The sequence below is a fragment of the Triplophysa dalaica genome, chromosome 3, assembly GCF_015846415.1.
Source record: "Triplophysa dalaica isolate WHDGS20190420 chromosome 3, ASM1584641v1, whole genome shotgun sequence".
Taxonomy (NCBI): Eukaryota; Metazoa; Chordata; class Actinopteri; order Cypriniformes; family Nemacheilidae; genus Triplophysa; species Triplophysa dalaica.
This window is the reverse complement of record NC_079544.1, coordinates 28,068,722-28,086,099: the sequence shown is the minus strand read 5'-3', so window position 1 is coordinate 28,086,099 and position 17,378 is coordinate 28,068,722. Positions and strand designations below refer to the sequence as shown.

Here is a 17,378-nt window from a genome sequence, read left to right as displayed (position 1 = left end):
TTCACATCCACCTGGGATAGCAAGTTATGGATTAACATTCATTTTTGTGTAGACTATTCTATTAAGAAGCTATCTTGAGAGTAGACATTAATATACACAAATGAAATAAAGCGGAGCACACTGGACTTTTCAGAGCGAGTTTGGGGGGTTAGAGGAGCTACAATATTGCCCAGCCTTTGAAAAATTTCAATCTTAAAACGTATAAACACATTGTATTGCATCAAACACACAATAGAATGTTTTCAATCATGTCAGATCAGCCCTTCAATATGATTCTTTGTTTTTATGCATCGTTGATGTAATTGTTCACATCAGCATCACAATGCATTGCAAAATGACTATATTAATTATCACTAATGCTTGAGTCGTTTATTTATTTAAGACTTAAGCTTCGTTCATATTCCAAGCAACAAAGCGACATGATCCCATTCATTTCAATGGAGAGCCGGCGACACAAGCAGTCGTAATTATTATGAGATAAATCTTTAGAGTTCTTAGTGTTGAAATGGATTTGCTAGATCTAGTTTATTGGTGATCCGTATGGATCATACCCCATGATTCAATATGCATGTGACCCGGGGATGAACTGCCAGTTTTACTATGGTAAAGTGAAAGTGTACGGCCGCACTGTGCAGTACACATGAAAGCACATTCTCCTTTCATTTATTAAACAGTTGCCTATAAGGCAAGTTTTAAGTTAAGTGTACTGTGGAGTTCAGTTGTTAGGCGCTAATCAACACACAAGTGACGCAGACATACTGTATTCATGACAAAGAAACAGCCGCTGCTGGAGCGATGTAGTGACGGGCCGCCGCTCGCTCATCAACGTGTAAGATGAGAAAGAACCATAAACAAACACGTGTGTGATAGAAACTGAAGAATCTTACAGCACCCGTCACATTTATAATCTTATATCTAGAAATCTGACGTCATCTGTTTCACTTCAACTGTATTGAACTGAAACCTTTTGCTGATGTTTATGCATACATTCATATTTACTCGACATCTATTTCTTACTGTAAATCTGTAGAGTTTTGTAATCCAACACAGTAAACTGATCATGTTGTTGAGGTCTTCGAATATCAAAAACACAGTTTTCAATTATTATTCAATGCACAATAAACACATCATATTGTTACTAAATTCTGATGAAAATTAAGCGTCATTAAAAATGGAGCCGCATGCTGATATGCATCATATCTCCGCTGAGGTCACATACGTCTGCCTGTATACTGTGGATGTTATTCATCTCCCCCTTGTGTTATATGTTGATATATGGATAACGACTGCTCATATGTAAAATGAGTTATGAGCTTACGCTACCATGACAAGAACACACGTGAGATGTACTATGAAAGACACGTACGATGCAGATGCGAGACTCTAGATCAGCTGACACGTTGAGCTGCGTGAAGAGCCTCATGTCGGCCGTGTAGCCGAACTCCACCTCATCCAGCTGCAAGATTGGCGGAGATAGCTTCTCAAAGTTATCCGGAAACCTGTCGAGAAAAGCACACGTGTGAGCCTGCTGACGTTTCAACGTAACGCACCGTGTACACCCCGTCAGATTTCTTATTTTAAAGCCGGAAGGATGTTTTTTTCTGTGGCATCCCACAAAATGAAAGATCTGGTTTCAAATGAGCTTGGTCAATACCAAAATGAGATCACTCCCATATGAATGTGTTGACAGGACTTGAGCAGCAGACGAGTCTGATCAATCATCACACAGGTGGTCGATGAGTAACAGGCATACATGACGTGCTCCTGGTAAGATCTCAGCCAGCTCAGCCATGTCCGCTCTCATGGAGATGAGGTCATTTTTCACCAAGTTATAAAGATGCGATAAGTGCGAAAAAAACATTTGAACCGACAACACTAGTGTGTGCCTCTGTGATTACACCTTGAGTACATGCTAAAGATTATTGCGCTTTTATCCTATCTGTGAACATAGCTTGAAAAGGACAACCTGAAGCACTTCTGTTTGGTTGTGGCTGTATGACAGAAATATACGCAGGTATTTTTGGTGCAAAACAACCGAGCGCCTGTGAGAGTGGAACTTGTGGTAGAGGTCGGCCACACATGTAGATCAGTATTAGGGATGCACTGAAATTTCCTAACATTTTCAGGCGAAAATGACATTATCGGTTTCGGGTGAAAGAAAAAAACTTGCCGAAATAAAAGCCGAAATATCCTCATTAGCTGTTATCAAAGGACGATGATTTAAACGCGTCATAAAGTCTAAAACAAATACATGTAACAATAAAAGTTAAGAAACCGGCGAACAGAAAATGACACACAAGCTCTGTGTGATGCGCGACTGCATGATGCGTTGACTCGTGCTCGTTTCAAAGCCCAACTTTACATTTACATATTTGACAGACGCTTTATCCTATACATACAGTTGAAAGAAAAAGTATGTGAACCCTTCGGGCTTACTTGGATTTCTTCATAAATTGGTCATAAAATGTGTTCTGATCTTCATCTAAGTCACAACAATAGAGAAACACAGTCTGCTTAAACTAATACCACACAAACATTATACGTTTTCATGTTTTTATTGAACACAACATGTAAACATTCATAGTGCAGGGTGGAAAAAGTATGTGAACCTTTGGGTTTAATAACTGGTTGACCCTCCTTTGGCAGCAATAACCTCAACCAAACGTTTCCTATAGTTGCAGATCAGACCTGCACAACGGTCAGGAGAAATTTTGGACCGTTCCTCTTTACAAAAGTGTTTCAGTTCAGCAATATTCTTGGGATGTCTGGTGTGAATCGCTCTCTTGAGGTCATGCCACAGCATCTCAATCGGATTGAGGTCAGGACTCTGACTGGGCCACTCCAGAAGGCGTATTTTCTTCTGTTGAAGCCATTCTGTTGTTGATTTACTTCTATGCTTTGGGTCGTTGTCCTGTTGCATCGTCCATCCTCTGTTAAGCTTCAGTTGGCGGACAGATGGTCTTAAGTTTTCCTGCAAAATGTCTTGATAAACTTTGGAATTCATTTTTCCATCGATGACAGTAATCCGTCCAGGGCCTGAGGCAGCAAAGCAGCCCCAAACCATGATGCCCCCTCCACCATATTTCACAGTTGGGATGAGGTTTTGATGTTGGTGTGCTGTGCCTTTTGTTCTCCACACATAGCGTTGTGTGTTCTTTCCAAACAACTCAATTTTGGTTTCATCTGTCCACAGAATGTTTTGCCAGTAGTGCTGTGGAACATCCAGGTGATCTTTGGAAAACTTCAAACGTGCTGCAATGTTTTTTTTGGACAGCAGTGGCTTCCTCCGTGGTGTCCTCCCATGAAGTCCATTCTTGTTTAATGTTTTCCTTATTGTAGATTTGTCAACAAAAATGTTAGCATGTGCCAGAGATTTCTGTAAGTGTTTAGCTGACACTCTAGGATTCTTCTTCACCTCATTGAGCATTCTGCGCTGTGCTCTTGCAGTCATCTTTACAGGACGACCACGCCTAGGGAGTGTAGCAACAGTGTTGAACTTTCTCCATTTGTAGACAATCTGTCTTACCGTGGACACATGGACATCAAGGCTTTTAGATATACTTTTGTAGCCCTTTCCAGCTTTATGTAAGTCAACAATTCTTGATCGTAGGTCTTCTGAGAGCTCTTTTGTGCGAGGCATGGTTCACATCAGACAACGCTTCTTCAGAACAGCAAACTCAAATCTGGTGTGTGTTTTTTATTGGACAGGCCAGCTTTAATCAACACATCCAATCTCATCACATTGATTGGACCCCAGGTTGGCTGACTCCTGGCTCCAATTAGCTCTTGGAGAAGTCATTAGTCTAGGGTTTCACATACTTTTTTCACCATGCACTATGAATGTTTACATGTTGTGTTCAATAAAAACATGAAAACGTATAATGTTTGTGCGGTATTAGTTTAAGCAGACTGTGTTTCTCTATTGTTGTGACTTAGATGAAGATCAGAACTCATTTTATGACCAATTTATGAAGAAATCCAAGTAAGCCCAAAGGGTTCACATACTTTTTCTTTTAACTGTAGATTTGCAATCCCCTGGGATCGAACCCACAACCTTGCGTTGTTAATGCAATGCTCTTACCACTGAGCTACAGGAAAGCTTTAAACACAACAGACTCTTCACAGACGTGAATTGATCAGCGGAACGAACTGTCAGTAACTGATGATGAAGCTCACGTGGACCGTCATCCGGCAGGTGCTGATATCACTGAAGCCCATGTTTACATGAACAGATTCACTGCCCCTCTGTGTTCTGTCAGTTGTTTTCATTAAATGATTGTGAACCGTATATAAACTTCTTATATGAGCTTAAGTTTGACTAGAATTTGACTACTCTTCTGCATATAGGCCTAATAATTCTAGATGTTTAGATGATTGATAAAAATGACAAGGAAAATTATATTTGTTGTGTTGTTTTAAAATATGTTCTCCATCATTTTTGTGGTGTTTGTGTGTGTGTTATTAATAGAATTCAATAAAAAGTATTTCAAAGTTTTTTAATCTAATCTTCGGTATCAGTTTCTGTTGCGCTTGTGGGAAGCTCGCTGAGACGTCCAGGTCATCCACGGAAGTTCACACCTCGTCAAAAGCGTTTTGTGAAAAGAGATGTCAGCTTGCAAAAGTTGGCTAAATAATGTTATTAAAAATAAAATGTAAATAAGAATAGATGTTTAATAAATATCTCATATTCACTTACAGCTGGATAAAATCGTATCTTTCAAGGGGGCGTTCTCATTCATGCTAAACACTTTAGAAGTAAATGAAAAACTGACCGCAATATGACTTCAGTCTCCTTCTCAATGGGCTTCAGTTCAGGGCTGTAACACATACAGACTGTGAGAATCCATCATGAGCATGTCTGACCAATGAGAGATCAGCGTGTGATGCAACACTTACAGTTTCTCCAACAGCTTGAGTTTACTCTGCACCTGAGTGGCTCTGTTGGCGTTATACCGGAAGCGATCGATGAAAACCTGACAGAAATAGTTATGTTACGTACACCGAAATAACATTCATAACACTGAATGTACATTTGATGAATTTTTTTTGATGAAAGCAACTCTCAGTATGTTCTCTGTGCTGTTTCTGCTTTACCTGTATGTGTTCTCTGTACTGTAACTGCGCCTCATATTCTCTTTGCTGGTTCTTCAGCCGGTCCTCCTTTGTTTTGATGAAGTTTTCATAATCGCCACGGTAACTCTCCAACCGCTGGGAGTGCAGGTGTGTGATGTCTGTCACTACGGCATTCAGGAAGTTACGATCATGAGACACCACAAGGATGGTGGAGACCCACGTCTAGGACAAAGGATCGCAACATCATTTAGCCATAAAAGCAAACAATATTTCTATATACTTAAACCCAGGTTTGAACAAATCATTTCTCCACTGAATTCAAGTTTTAAAAGCATTTTTTTTCAACTGCAAACGATAAACTTAAAAATACCGTAAAACAGATTTTGGATCTAAAATACATGCTTGTTATTTCTTATAGTGCATTTTTTGGTTCAGTTTAAGCTAGTTTTTATGCAGAAATGTTCATGAATAACAAAGTAAAGGATAATAACAAATGGTGTCAAATGTGCATTGTATCAATGTTTGGTCTTTCTTCAATGCTCAGCAAACCACCGCAACAAACCTGCAAAAACTACTCATTTAAAATGCGACTTTAATCAGGAAAAAATGCAGTTTGATTTTAGCAACCTTATTTAACACCACCAAGCAGCAGAAACCCACCTGTAAATAGTTTTCCAGCCACAAAATGGCTCGGACATCCAGCATGTTTGTGGGCTCTGATGGAAATAAACAGATATATGAATCTTAATAATTCTTTTTTTTAAAGAACACAAATGTTCAAATTTTGCTTTTGTTTGTGTAACTCACCATCAAGTAGCAATAGATCAGGCCTGTAACAGAAAGAGAGAAAAAAGGTTAAATAAAGCAACACCAAAATATCTAAAAATGTAATATATTATTTTCAAACATTTCAAAACATATTGATTTCTAATGTAGAGGCATTATAGTAATATTAAAAGATCATTATTCATTAGGGTCAAACGCACCGTGCAAAGAGAGCTTGTGCTAGCGCTACCCTCATCCTCCATCCTCCAGAAAACTCCCTATAGCAAAAGACAAGCATTAATAAACAATGCGGCAGAATGTCACATCATATAACTCAACGTATGATTTTTATTTATTACACGGCACTCTGGGATACTTTTGGATTCTGATTGGCCAATTGCGACATTCCAAGGGGCAATATTGCCAGATAACAACTGCTCAAAACTAACACAACATGGTAACCCTGATGTTGCAAAACATGGCAGTTTAATGTTAAACAAAAATGAAACTCAAATATGTGTTTTAATAACAGATGACCAAAATGCCTGTTCCTAGCATTTGAACATCGTGTCTTATCTTAGAAGTAACCGAAGAGTAAACAGGTTTTCCTCGGGGAAGGTCTGCTTCCGTTAAAAATGAGCTAATGTGCATCAAATAAATATTTATTGTTCAATAATTTCCTGCGGAAGGATCACCCCTCCTTGAACTGCCACCTTACCGTGGTGGAGGGGTTTGAGTAACCGAAAGACCCTAGGAGCTATGTTGTCTGGGGCTATATGCCCCTGGTAGGGTCTCCCAAGGCAAACAGGTCCTAGGCGACGGGTCAGACCAAGAGCGGTTAAAAAAAAAACTTATGATGACAAAAAAATCGAGGACCGTGACGTCGCCCGGCATGGCGCAGCCGGGGCCCCACCCTGGAGCCAGGCCCGGGGTTGGGGCTCGTATGCGAGCGCCTGGTGGTCGGGCCTTCCCCCATGGGGTCTGGCCGGGCTCAGCCCGAAGGAGCGACATGGGGCCACCCTCCCGTGGACCCACCACCTACAGGAGGGACTGTAAGGGGCCGGTGCAATGTGGATCGGGTGGTAGTCGAAGGCAGGGGCCTCGACAACCCGATCCCTGGACGCGGAATCTAGCTCTAGGGACATGGAATGTCACCTCTCTGAGGGGGAAGGAGCAGGAGATTGTGTGTGAGGTTCAGAGATTCCGACTAGAGATAGTCGGGATCACCCCTACGCACAGGTTGGGCTCTGGAACCACACTCCTCAAGGGAGGATGGACTCTTCACTACTCTGGAGTTGCCCAGGGTGAGAGGCGGCGGGCTGGTGTGGGTTTGCTTATAGCCTCCCAGCTCAGCCGCCATGTGTTGGAGTTTACCCCGGTGAACGAGAGGGTCGCTTCCCTGCGCCTCCGGGTCGGGGATAGGTCTCTCACTGTCGTGTGTGCCTACGGGCCAAATGGCAGTGTAGAGTACCCGGCCTTCTTGGAGACTCTGGGAGGGGTGCTGGAAAGTGCCCCGAATGGGGACTCCGTCGTTCTGCTGGGGGACTTTAACGCCCATGTGGGCAACGACAGTGACACCTGGAGGGGCATGATTGGGAGGAACGGCCCCCCTGATCTGAACCCGAGTGGTGTTCTGTTATTGGACTTCTGTGCTAGTTACAGTTTGGCCATAACACAATGTTCAAGCATAAGGGTGTCCATCAGTGCATATGGCACCAGGACACCCTTGGCCGGAGGTCGATGATAGACTTTGTGGTTGTTTCATCTGACCTACGGCCGTATGTCTTGGACACTCGGGTGAAGAGAGGGGCGGAGCTGTCAACCGATCACCACCTGGTGGTGAGTTGGATCCGATGGCGGGGGAGGAAGCTGGACAGACTCGGCAGACCCAAACGTACTGTGAGGGTCTGTTGGGAACGTTTGGCCGAATCGCCTGTCAGAGAGATCTTCAACTTCCACCTCCGGCAGAGCTTCGACCAGATCCGAGGGAGTCTGGAGATATTGAGTCCGAGTGGACCATGTTCTCCACCTCCATTGTCAACGCAGCCACTTAGAGCTGTGGCCGTAAGGTCTCCGGTGCCTGTCGAGGCGGCAATCCCCCAACCCGGTGGTGGACACCGGAAGTAAGGGATGCCGTAAAGCTGAAGAAGGAGTCCTATCGGGACTGGCTGGCTTGTGGGACTCCAGAGGCAGCTGACAGGTACCGACAGGCCAAGCGGACTGCAGCCCGGGTGGTTGGGGAGGCAAAAACTAGGGCCTGGGAGGAGTTCGGTGAGGCCATGGAGAAAGACTATCGGTCGGCCTCGAAGAGATTCTGGCAAACCGTCCAGCGCCTCAGGAGGGGGAAGCAGTGCCCTACCAATGCTGTTTAGAGTGGTGGGGGCAGCTGTTGACCTCGACCGGGGATATCATCAGGCGGTGGAAGGAATACTTCGAGGATCTCCTCAATCCCGCAGACACGTCTACCATTGAGGAAGCAGAGGCTGAGGGCTCAGAGGCGGACTCGCCCATCACCCGGGATGAAGTCACCGAGGAAGTCAAGAAACTCCTCGGTGGCAGGGCACCGGGGGTGGATGAGATCCGCCCTGAGTACCTCAAGTCTCTGGATGTTGTGGGGCTGTCTTGGCTGACACGCCTCTGCAGCATTGCGTGGCTGTCGGGGACAGTGCCCTTGGACTGGCAGACCGGGGTGGTGGTCCCTCTTTTTAAGAAGGGGGACCAGAGGGTGTGCTCCAACTATCAGGGATCACACTTCTCAGCCTCCCCGGGAAAGTTTATGCCAGGGTACTGGAGAGGAGAATCCGGCCGATGGTAGAACCTCGGATTCAGGAGGAACAGTGTGGTTTTCTTCCCGGTCGTGGAACACTGGACCAGCTCTATACCCTCTCCAGGGTGCTGGAGGGTTCATGGGAGTTTGCCCAACCAATCCACATGTGTTTTGTGGATTTGGAGAAGGCATTCGACTGTGTCCCTCGCGGCATCTTGTGGAGGGTGCTCCGGGAGTATGGGATTCGGGACCCTTTGCTAAGGGCCATGCAGTCCCTGTACGACCGGAGCAGGAGCTTGGTTCGCATTGCCGGCAGTAAGTCAGACTTGTTCCCGGTGCATGCTGGACTCCGGCAGGGCTGCCCTTTGTCGCCGGTTCTGTTCATAATTTTTATGGACAGAATTTCTAGGCGCAGCCAGGGGCCGGAGGGCGTCGGGTTTGGGGACCACACGATTTCATCTCTGCTCTTTGCGGATGATGTCATCGTGCTGGCCCCATCAGACCAGGACCTCCAGCATGCACTGGGACGGTTTGCAGCGGAGTGTGAAGCGGCTGGGATGAGAATCAGCACCTCCAAATCTGAGGCCATGGTTCTCAGTCGGAAAAGGGCGGCTTGCCCACTTCAGGTAGGTGGAGAGTTCCTGCCTCAAGTGGAGGAGTTCAAGTATCTGGGGGTCTTTTTCACGAGTGAGGGAAGGATGGAACGGGAGATTGACAGACGGATCGGGCAGCTTCTGCAGTAATGCAGTCGCTGTACCGGTCTGTCGTGGTGAAGAAGGAGCTGAGCCGCAAGGCGAAGCTCTCGATTTACCGGTCAATCTACGTTCCTACTCTCACCTATGGTCATGAGCTGTGGGTCATGACCGAAAGGACAAGATCACGGATACAGGCGGCCGAAATGAGCTTTCTCCGCAGGGTGGCCGGGCGATCCCTTAGAGATAGGGTGGGAAGCTCGGTCACTCGGGAGGAGCTCAGAATAGAGCCGCTGCTCCTCCACATCGAGAGGGGCCAGCTGAGGTGGCTCGGCCATCTTTTCCGGATGCCCCCTGGACGCCTTCCCGGGAAGGTGTTCCGGGCATGTCCCACCGGGAGAGACCCCGGGGAAGACCTAGGACACGCTGGAGGGACTATGTCTCCCGGCTGCAATGGGAAGGCCTCGGTGTCCCCCCGGAAGAGCTGGAGGAAGTGTCTAGGGAGAGGGAAGTCTGGGCATCCCTGCTTAGACTGCTGTCCCCGCGACCCGGCCCCGGATAAGCGGAAGAAGATGGATGGATGGATGGAATAATTTACTTCTGAGGCAAGTAGCCATGTAATAAGCAGGATAATGAACAGCACATATACAATGCCGGAAGAGGTGAAAAAGTGGACCAAGGCGGCCCCCCAGCATGGATGAGAAGTTTACATTTAGAAATGATATGAAAAGTCTGTTAAATTTCACAAGGAAAGCCATAAAAGCATCAGAATCCTTTTTTTCTTCACACAAACACATAGGGAATGTGTTGTGGTTACAGTACTAACATGCATACAAGAGCATTTTAAAACGTAGACTGAAATGGATAAAAAGCTACACATAATAATATACAACAGTGTAGTGTTCTTATATAATATGCTTTGTGTAAGATATGTCACTTAAACAGATAGGTAGTGGTGGATCCCTAACTGTCAAAGATGGAGATGTCTAGCGTGCAGAAGACTTTGTGTCTAGGGTGGGAGGGGTCTTTGATGATGTTCTTCAAGTCTTGGCGATTGGGCAGATTCTTTCAGCTCTGTTAACAGTCCCATATGTATTATTTGGTGGCTAAAGCAAACTAGAGCGTAATAGATGTACAGACCCGAAAAACTCCCATGCTGTAACAATGCTATCAAGAATGGTGAGGGTCAATGTTTTTGAACTTAGACTTCTTGCTCAGGTAAAGGGTTTTTAACGTGTGCTGAGTCGGAAAGAGTTATACATGCTTTATTCTTTTCTCAACTAGACTAATTTAATTTAATTTTAATTTAATTAATTTAATTTAGACTACTGCAATTTAAGGCATTGGTATAAGCCAATCACACATGAACCATCCACAAACAATACAAAATGAAGCTGCTCGACTTGCACTCACAAATACGTGGATATTACCCTTGTCCTACTCTCTTTTAATTGGTTTTGTGTCCATTTCAAAATAGTGTTTACATTTGACTTTTTAAAGGTTTTAAATGGAATGGCACCTTTATATATTTCTGACCGTTTAGGTTTTACACACCCCAGCTGGATGTCCTTAGGTCATTGAATCAAATACTCTTATTGGTTGCAGAAAAAGGGGGACTGGGCTTTTGCAAAAGCAGACTGAATCACTTTTTAAAGTAAAGCCTGTTTGAGCCAAAAGGCTTTTCCTCATCATGATTATTTGTTTGCATTGTCCTACTGTTTAAATGATATTGTCCAGCACAATGGTCAAGCACTGTTGTCTTATTAAAAAAACTGAATGTCAGGGAAGGGACTGAAGTCTACTGTCATCCTCAGTTTCGAGATCAAGGTTGTTTTGCTGCACCAGCCAGCTAGCAGTTGAACCTTTTCTTCTGTATGCATATTCATCCCCAACCTGGATAAGGCCAATGACACCTGCGAATTTCAGGAGCTTGACAGAGGGGTCCTTCAAAATGCAGATGTGGTGTATGGGGAGAAGAGAAGGGGGGAGAACACAGCCCTGTGGAGCACCACCGCTGATGGTGCAGATGCTGGATGTGAATTCTCCAGCCTCACTAGCTGTTGTCTGTCTCTCAGGAAGTTGGTAATCCAGAAGCATTTAAGGCATTGATTTAAATTTATATTATTATTATTTAAAATCTCACGGCTGCAATTAAATCTTAAAGATATTTGTTTAACATTCCATCATTTTGTTCAAACGTTTGTATATTGTTAACTCTCAGGGGTCAATCAAACTACTTTTTCTCTTATAACTGAGGAAAGAGACTTAAAATACCCCAGTTATTCTGGTCATAAAAATAAGAGTAAAACATCTTTAAAAACTGGGAAAAGGCCTCTTTGTAGTGTAAAATGAAAATAATAAACAGGGTGCGCTTTCAGCAGACACATAAGATAGATCCTTACGATGTGTCTAGTTGTAAATGATCCAATTCTAACAAATATTCTGTAATTGGCATGAAAATAAAGACAGGCTCATTATCTCTAATGTGTCCACACGCTCATACGCTAATGATCTGCTGGAGCCACGTGAACATGGTCAACCCCTCCAAACAATAACACAACAAAGCATTGAGATTCATCGTCAACATATCTTCTGTTGTGTTGTGCGGAGGAAAGAAAGAAAGTCATGCAGGTTTCGAAATGACAAGAGTCAATGTTTTTTCATTTTTGGGTGAACTATCAATTTAAGCCCTTTCATACTCACTTGGTTGTTTGCTGTTGCATTTTGGGTGAAAAGCCTAAACCAGCTAGAATGACTGATGCCCTGAAAGAGTGAAAAAGATTGCTTATAATTTAGGATGATTTTTTTTGACAATACTTAAATGACCAAACTTCACACACGATATTAACAATGTTACAGATTGGCGATTCTACAACAGCTGATGGAAACTCTACCAATACAAGACGACTTGAGACATGGTCTGAAAAATATGTACAGTAAAAACAATGTTTTCAATAACATGTGACTCACCTGGCTGGTGCTTTATCTGCTTCTATTTCTTCAAGTCGGGCATAAATCTCAGAGAGACGAACACTTTCTAAACCATCAGCGCTAAAATGCAGACCAAATAAGGAAATCAATTCAAAAGATGACATATTTCGGCCTTTTACAAAGTCTTGATTCTGTATTTTGGGTGCATTATAGACTGTTTCAGCAGCAAAAACATAAACAAACATGTGTCCCAAAACTAACTTCCTGTAGACCTCTGCAAAGAATCTATAACATGAGTAATTTTGATGCAGTTTAATAAAATTGATAAAAAATAAAATGAATTTGTATTAATATAAATTAAATATAAAACATATTTTATGTTAAGGGCTGTCAAACGGTTAATCGCATCCAGAATAAAGTTTACATACATAATATATGTCTGTTTACGGTGCATATTCATTTTGTTTTTATAAAATGATACACTTACAAGCACATATTTAAGAATATTAAAATATAACAATTATTAAACATTTATATATAATTAAATGATGGGTAAATATAAATAAATAAATCAATGAAAAAGTTTTCTGTTTAATTCCATTGGATTTTTGTTCTTCATTTAATGAGCATAAAATAAATATCATAAATATTTCCTTGATTTACTGAAGACACCCACTAAAATGTCATTGAGTGTAACAATCTTGTCAGGCATATTTACATCAAAAATCAATTTATGACATATTAAAGAAATTACTTTCACCCCAAATGTAAGTTAGATGTATTTTTTTTATTTGCCACTGTCCTCGGTTTTGCCCATTTGACAATATAATTAGTTACTCATCTAAAGCACAATAAAATGTAATATGCTCCCTTATGCTTTGAAAAATGTAATATGTACAAGTCAGAATTTGTACATGGATATTGTGATACTATGAATGACAATGTAACACTATTTCAACCAGATTTTGACTTTTTATTTTCCAGAAACTTACCATAAAGTATACATTTTACTTACATTTGATGTGCTTTCTATGGGCATAAAATCACTTTTGTCGTTTCCTTTTGATGGGGACATCTTAACTCTGTCAGCGCCATTGACAAGTTATCTCGTCATTTAAAAAAAACGGTTAAAGACGAGTTTTTACGGCAACAGTGTTTGTACTGTTGTACAGCAGGTGGCGCTATTACACACCTTTGGGAAAAAGTACAGAATCCCAGAACCTAGAACGTATATTTTTTATCAGTTTTTAATGATTGTTCTGAGTGCAATCTGGGCGGAATCTTTGACAAAAAACATTAATTATCTCCGCTGTATAATCAACGAGATGCATTTTTTAATCAACGAGATGCATTTGTTCGTTTGATAAAAAACGAACAAATGAAGATAGAAGAATACGGTTTCTTTTGTTTACAAGCTGAGACTCTGTTCTTTCATTTGACATATTGGTTGTCTATATATTCTTTACAGAAAATTTACTGCGAGCCATTAAAGTTGGGTGAAAATATTAAAAACGCTGGCGGGGAATGAGTTAACATGATTATTCGTTTGACATGCCTAGTTATATTGTAACCAAACACAGACCGGAATTTACCTTCGGGCCACGCGCGTATGTCTGTTTCAACCGTTTTCATCCTTGATTGTTGAATTTTTTTTTTTGTACATATTTGACATTATTGCAGCATGTGCCTTCACCCCTTGATTTAGTTCCGAGTCCCCCGTCCTTTCAAAACGTTCTGGGGCCATTTAGAAAAGCCGAGGCCTTTAGATGACTAACAAGAAAAGATGTTGACCTGGGGCTGGTTACATAAATCTGCTTCAGACAAGTCTTCCATATTTTCTGATCGCAAACATCGACTAGTTGAAAAAATGATTGCACTGTTAAAAAAATTAAAGGCTGTTTATCCAGTGACGATGCATGGGCTGTTTATACAACCTAAATTGATTTCTTTAGCATTGCATCGAACATTTTCTCAATATCAGGATGATTTTATCATCCAGCCCTACAAGTATGATGCCTAAAAATGACCAGAGAGGCAAAGGAGACTCGAAATGAAAACGTCTAGATTGGTTAAGGGCATGGCTCTAAAGCTTTTTTGGAGGTGTTGGGGTGATACATGAACCATTTATTTTCTTATTCCAGCGAGGTCCTTGCACAAAAATACATTTTAATTTGAGGCAAAGGTAACATCAATTCACCACAGTCAAATAAGAACAGATGTTTAGATGAAGTTCATGAACAATGAAAAATTCGTAATGTAGCTTGAACTATGCCTGACCACAGATCCTATTCAGATTTATATAAATGTAGGTGACTTACGTTCCATTGGCGATGTTCGCATTGAGCAAGCGCTCTTCCTTGAGCAACTTCTCTCGGACTATGTCACTCTCTAGAACGCTCTGTAGAGCAGTGGTTTCGTCGCCAGCCACTTCCTGCTCCACATGCAGAATAGAAATATGCGAGGGGACGTGCAGACTCCGGCTAGCCAACATCTTCAACAGAGTGGTCTTACCGAGCCCGTTACGGCCCACCAGACCGTAGCGCCTGCCGCTGGCCAATGACAGCTCAGCACCCTGCAGCAAACACCTGCACACAAGAACACACTGCTTTAGGAAAACACAAACAGTAGACTAATCTTCACTTGAGGAATGCCCTTTAAATATTCACCCAAGCAAAGGTGGAGAGTACCATAGTGGGTTTTCTTGAGTACTGTACTTAACAACACATTTTGGTATTTGTACTGATGTATTGTTTGGGTTTTGAAAGCCAGAGGGTGCTCTCACGCAGAAACTCTGGATGTGTGACACAGAAGAAGAAGGATTCACTCATACATGCTTCCAGGAAATGCCAATTGTCATATTCTATCACTGTTCTTCCAATCTTTTCTGGTATTTACATGATAATAAAGAATATTTATAATGATGATGTTTGACGATTTTGACTCTACATATGAAGAGTTTGGTTCCAAAATGAGATAACTCATTTTTTTTTGTGCATTACAATGAATATCATTTAAACTGCAGTTTATTTATTTTACCCATTATAACTCCAAGAACATTACGGAGTCATCTCATTTTGGAAGCAAACTCTTCATATGGTTATAATATTTATTTCACTTGTTCTTGTTTAGAGAAATAAGCATACGTTAACACACACACACACAACAAACTTGATCGTTCAGCACAGTGTTACAAGGAGCTTTGTGTTTCTGTCCACCGATGAATAAAATCATCTCATGAAGTCATTAAAGTCAAGAAAGTTATGAGTAACAGATGCATTAGAGCCGCCGAAACATGATAAAAACAAACGATGAGAGAGGCGAGTGAGGCAGTCGAGGTGCAGTTTGAGGCTGTGAACAGCGCAGCATGTGACTGATGCACATCTACACTATTTATATATATATATTGTTAATCATACAATATGTCATTCTTTCTGTAACTCTATTAAAACTGTAAATTAAAAATCTATCTGTTCATTTCAGAACTGATGCTGTTAAAATGAGTTTTTGTGGACTATATAAGTTTTGATAAACGTATACTGCTCTCCTGAATAATAAAGCCGTTGTGTGCACTATGCAGCAGTCCATCGCTTTCTTAAACTGTGTTAGTCTCATGAAAGATTACAATACAACAATAAAATGACACCTTACAATAATTGTGGATTTTAAATGAATCAGATGTTCATTCACATTGGAAAATATAAAAAATCGTAGTATTTTAAAATAGCAATGTGCAGAAAGCGGATCACAGTTACATATTTGTTAACCCAAACCCTTACACTAAAACTAGTAAAATACGTATTAAAAATAACTTAATAAATAACGTTTGTCTTCAGCAAGTTTTTTCCCATCAAATGAATAACTTGACTTAAGAGTCAATGCAGAAATGGTAGAGAAACATCACGAGTATGATGTGTATTGTTGCTGCAGAAATCTGTCGACCAATCACAACGCAATGGGAGGAGTCTGTATCTGGATCCAGCCGTGCCCCCTGGATGTCACGTTCTGCAGTGAGGAGCTACTGAGCATTTATCCTTATCGTTATAACTACACTTTCTACTCAGGCCTATAATTATTGACCAGAATTTTTAAATACGGTCCATTGTTAATACATTTAACCTGAACCTAGTGAGCCGTGCGATTTCAAGTCAGAAGTACGTCACAAAGCTACGTGCAGGTCGACCCCTCTTACACTGGATAAATGAGTGATATTGTGTGTGATGAGGAAATAGAATAAACTGGTAGTGATGATAATGCTTTAGTTGTTTCTAGAGTCTTTATTTCTTTTGTTCAAAATGTTGAGATTGAGAGGTACCAGTACCCAACCCAATGCACATCTCCTGAAAGGGTTTCCATCTCAAACCAGTCTCACTTTCTTTTATCATATGTGGACAGAAGTGTTACAGACATATTGATGATCAATCACATTGATTTCTAAAGCGCTTTTCACAATACTGCCTGGCTGTCTTTGGAAACGTGTCTAGATGACTACTGTTGTGCCATGTTTGATGAATGTTGATGTTCTTGATGATCGAAAAAAAGTTTCTTACCTCTCCCCAAAAGACACGTCAAAGTTCTCAATGCGAATGTCATAACTACGATTCTTCCCAGAGGAGTCGGCGCGAGTTTCCTTCTTACTACTGGCCTGACTGGCCGATGCCTCCTCCAAAACTCTTAAAAAAAGAAAATATCAAGACATCAAGTCAGTGGCTAATATCAGTCCATCATAGATAGTGTCAAATGAAAAAGGGATTTTATTTGATAAAACAGATGCTAATAGTCTTTAATAACAAACTCTTTACCAACAGGCATGAATGCTGTGCTCGGACTCATATATCTGATCTGAAACACAGTACACGCCAGCTAAGGGCCGTTCACATTATAACTTTAACCTTAACTGTAACTATATTTCTAAAACACTCAGTTCTGGTCCTTGGTTCTGAGTGGCCAAGTTCTAAGCCAATATAAATTTATAACGGCTGACCGCATTACATAACCTAAATATTATTTGATTTACTTTATTTTATGAATATTAGTTTTATAAGAGCAATAATCCGTGTGAAGCAGTGGGTTACAGAGCATTTTATAACAGCTGAGAGGTTTGCCACAACACCCTCTGCTGTTATAAAATGAACTGTACCCACTGCATCACA

General features: G+C 41.7%; 1 protein-coding gene across 1 annotated transcript in view; it reads right to left on the bottom strand.

Moving 5' to 3' along the window:
- The window catches only part of abcf3 (ATP-binding cassette, sub-family F (GCN20), member 3), a 37,253-nt gene that overhangs the window by 2,260 nt on the left and 17,615 nt on the right, over positions 1–17,378 (bottom strand). Inside the window, exons 6-16 of the mRNA XM_056743421.1 lie at positions 16,776–16,898; positions 14,547–14,813; positions 12,268–12,348; positions 12,001–12,060; positions 6,060–6,116; positions 5,881–5,903; positions 5,734–5,789; positions 5,095–5,295; positions 4,897–4,973; positions 4,773–4,817; positions 1,367–1,499 (exon numbers count right to left, since the gene is read on the bottom strand). Coding sequence (XP_056599399.1) covers positions 1,367–1,499; positions 4,773–4,817; positions 4,897–4,973; positions 5,095–5,295; positions 5,734–5,789; positions 5,881–5,903; positions 6,060–6,116; positions 12,001–12,060; positions 12,268–12,348; positions 14,547–14,813; positions 16,776–16,898 — 1,123 coding nt within the window. The remainder of the gene's footprint in view (positions 1–1,366; positions 1,500–4,772; positions 4,818–4,896; positions 4,974–5,094; positions 5,296–5,733; positions 5,790–5,880; positions 5,904–6,059; positions 6,117–12,000; positions 12,061–12,267; positions 12,349–14,546; positions 14,814–16,775; positions 16,899–17,378) is intronic.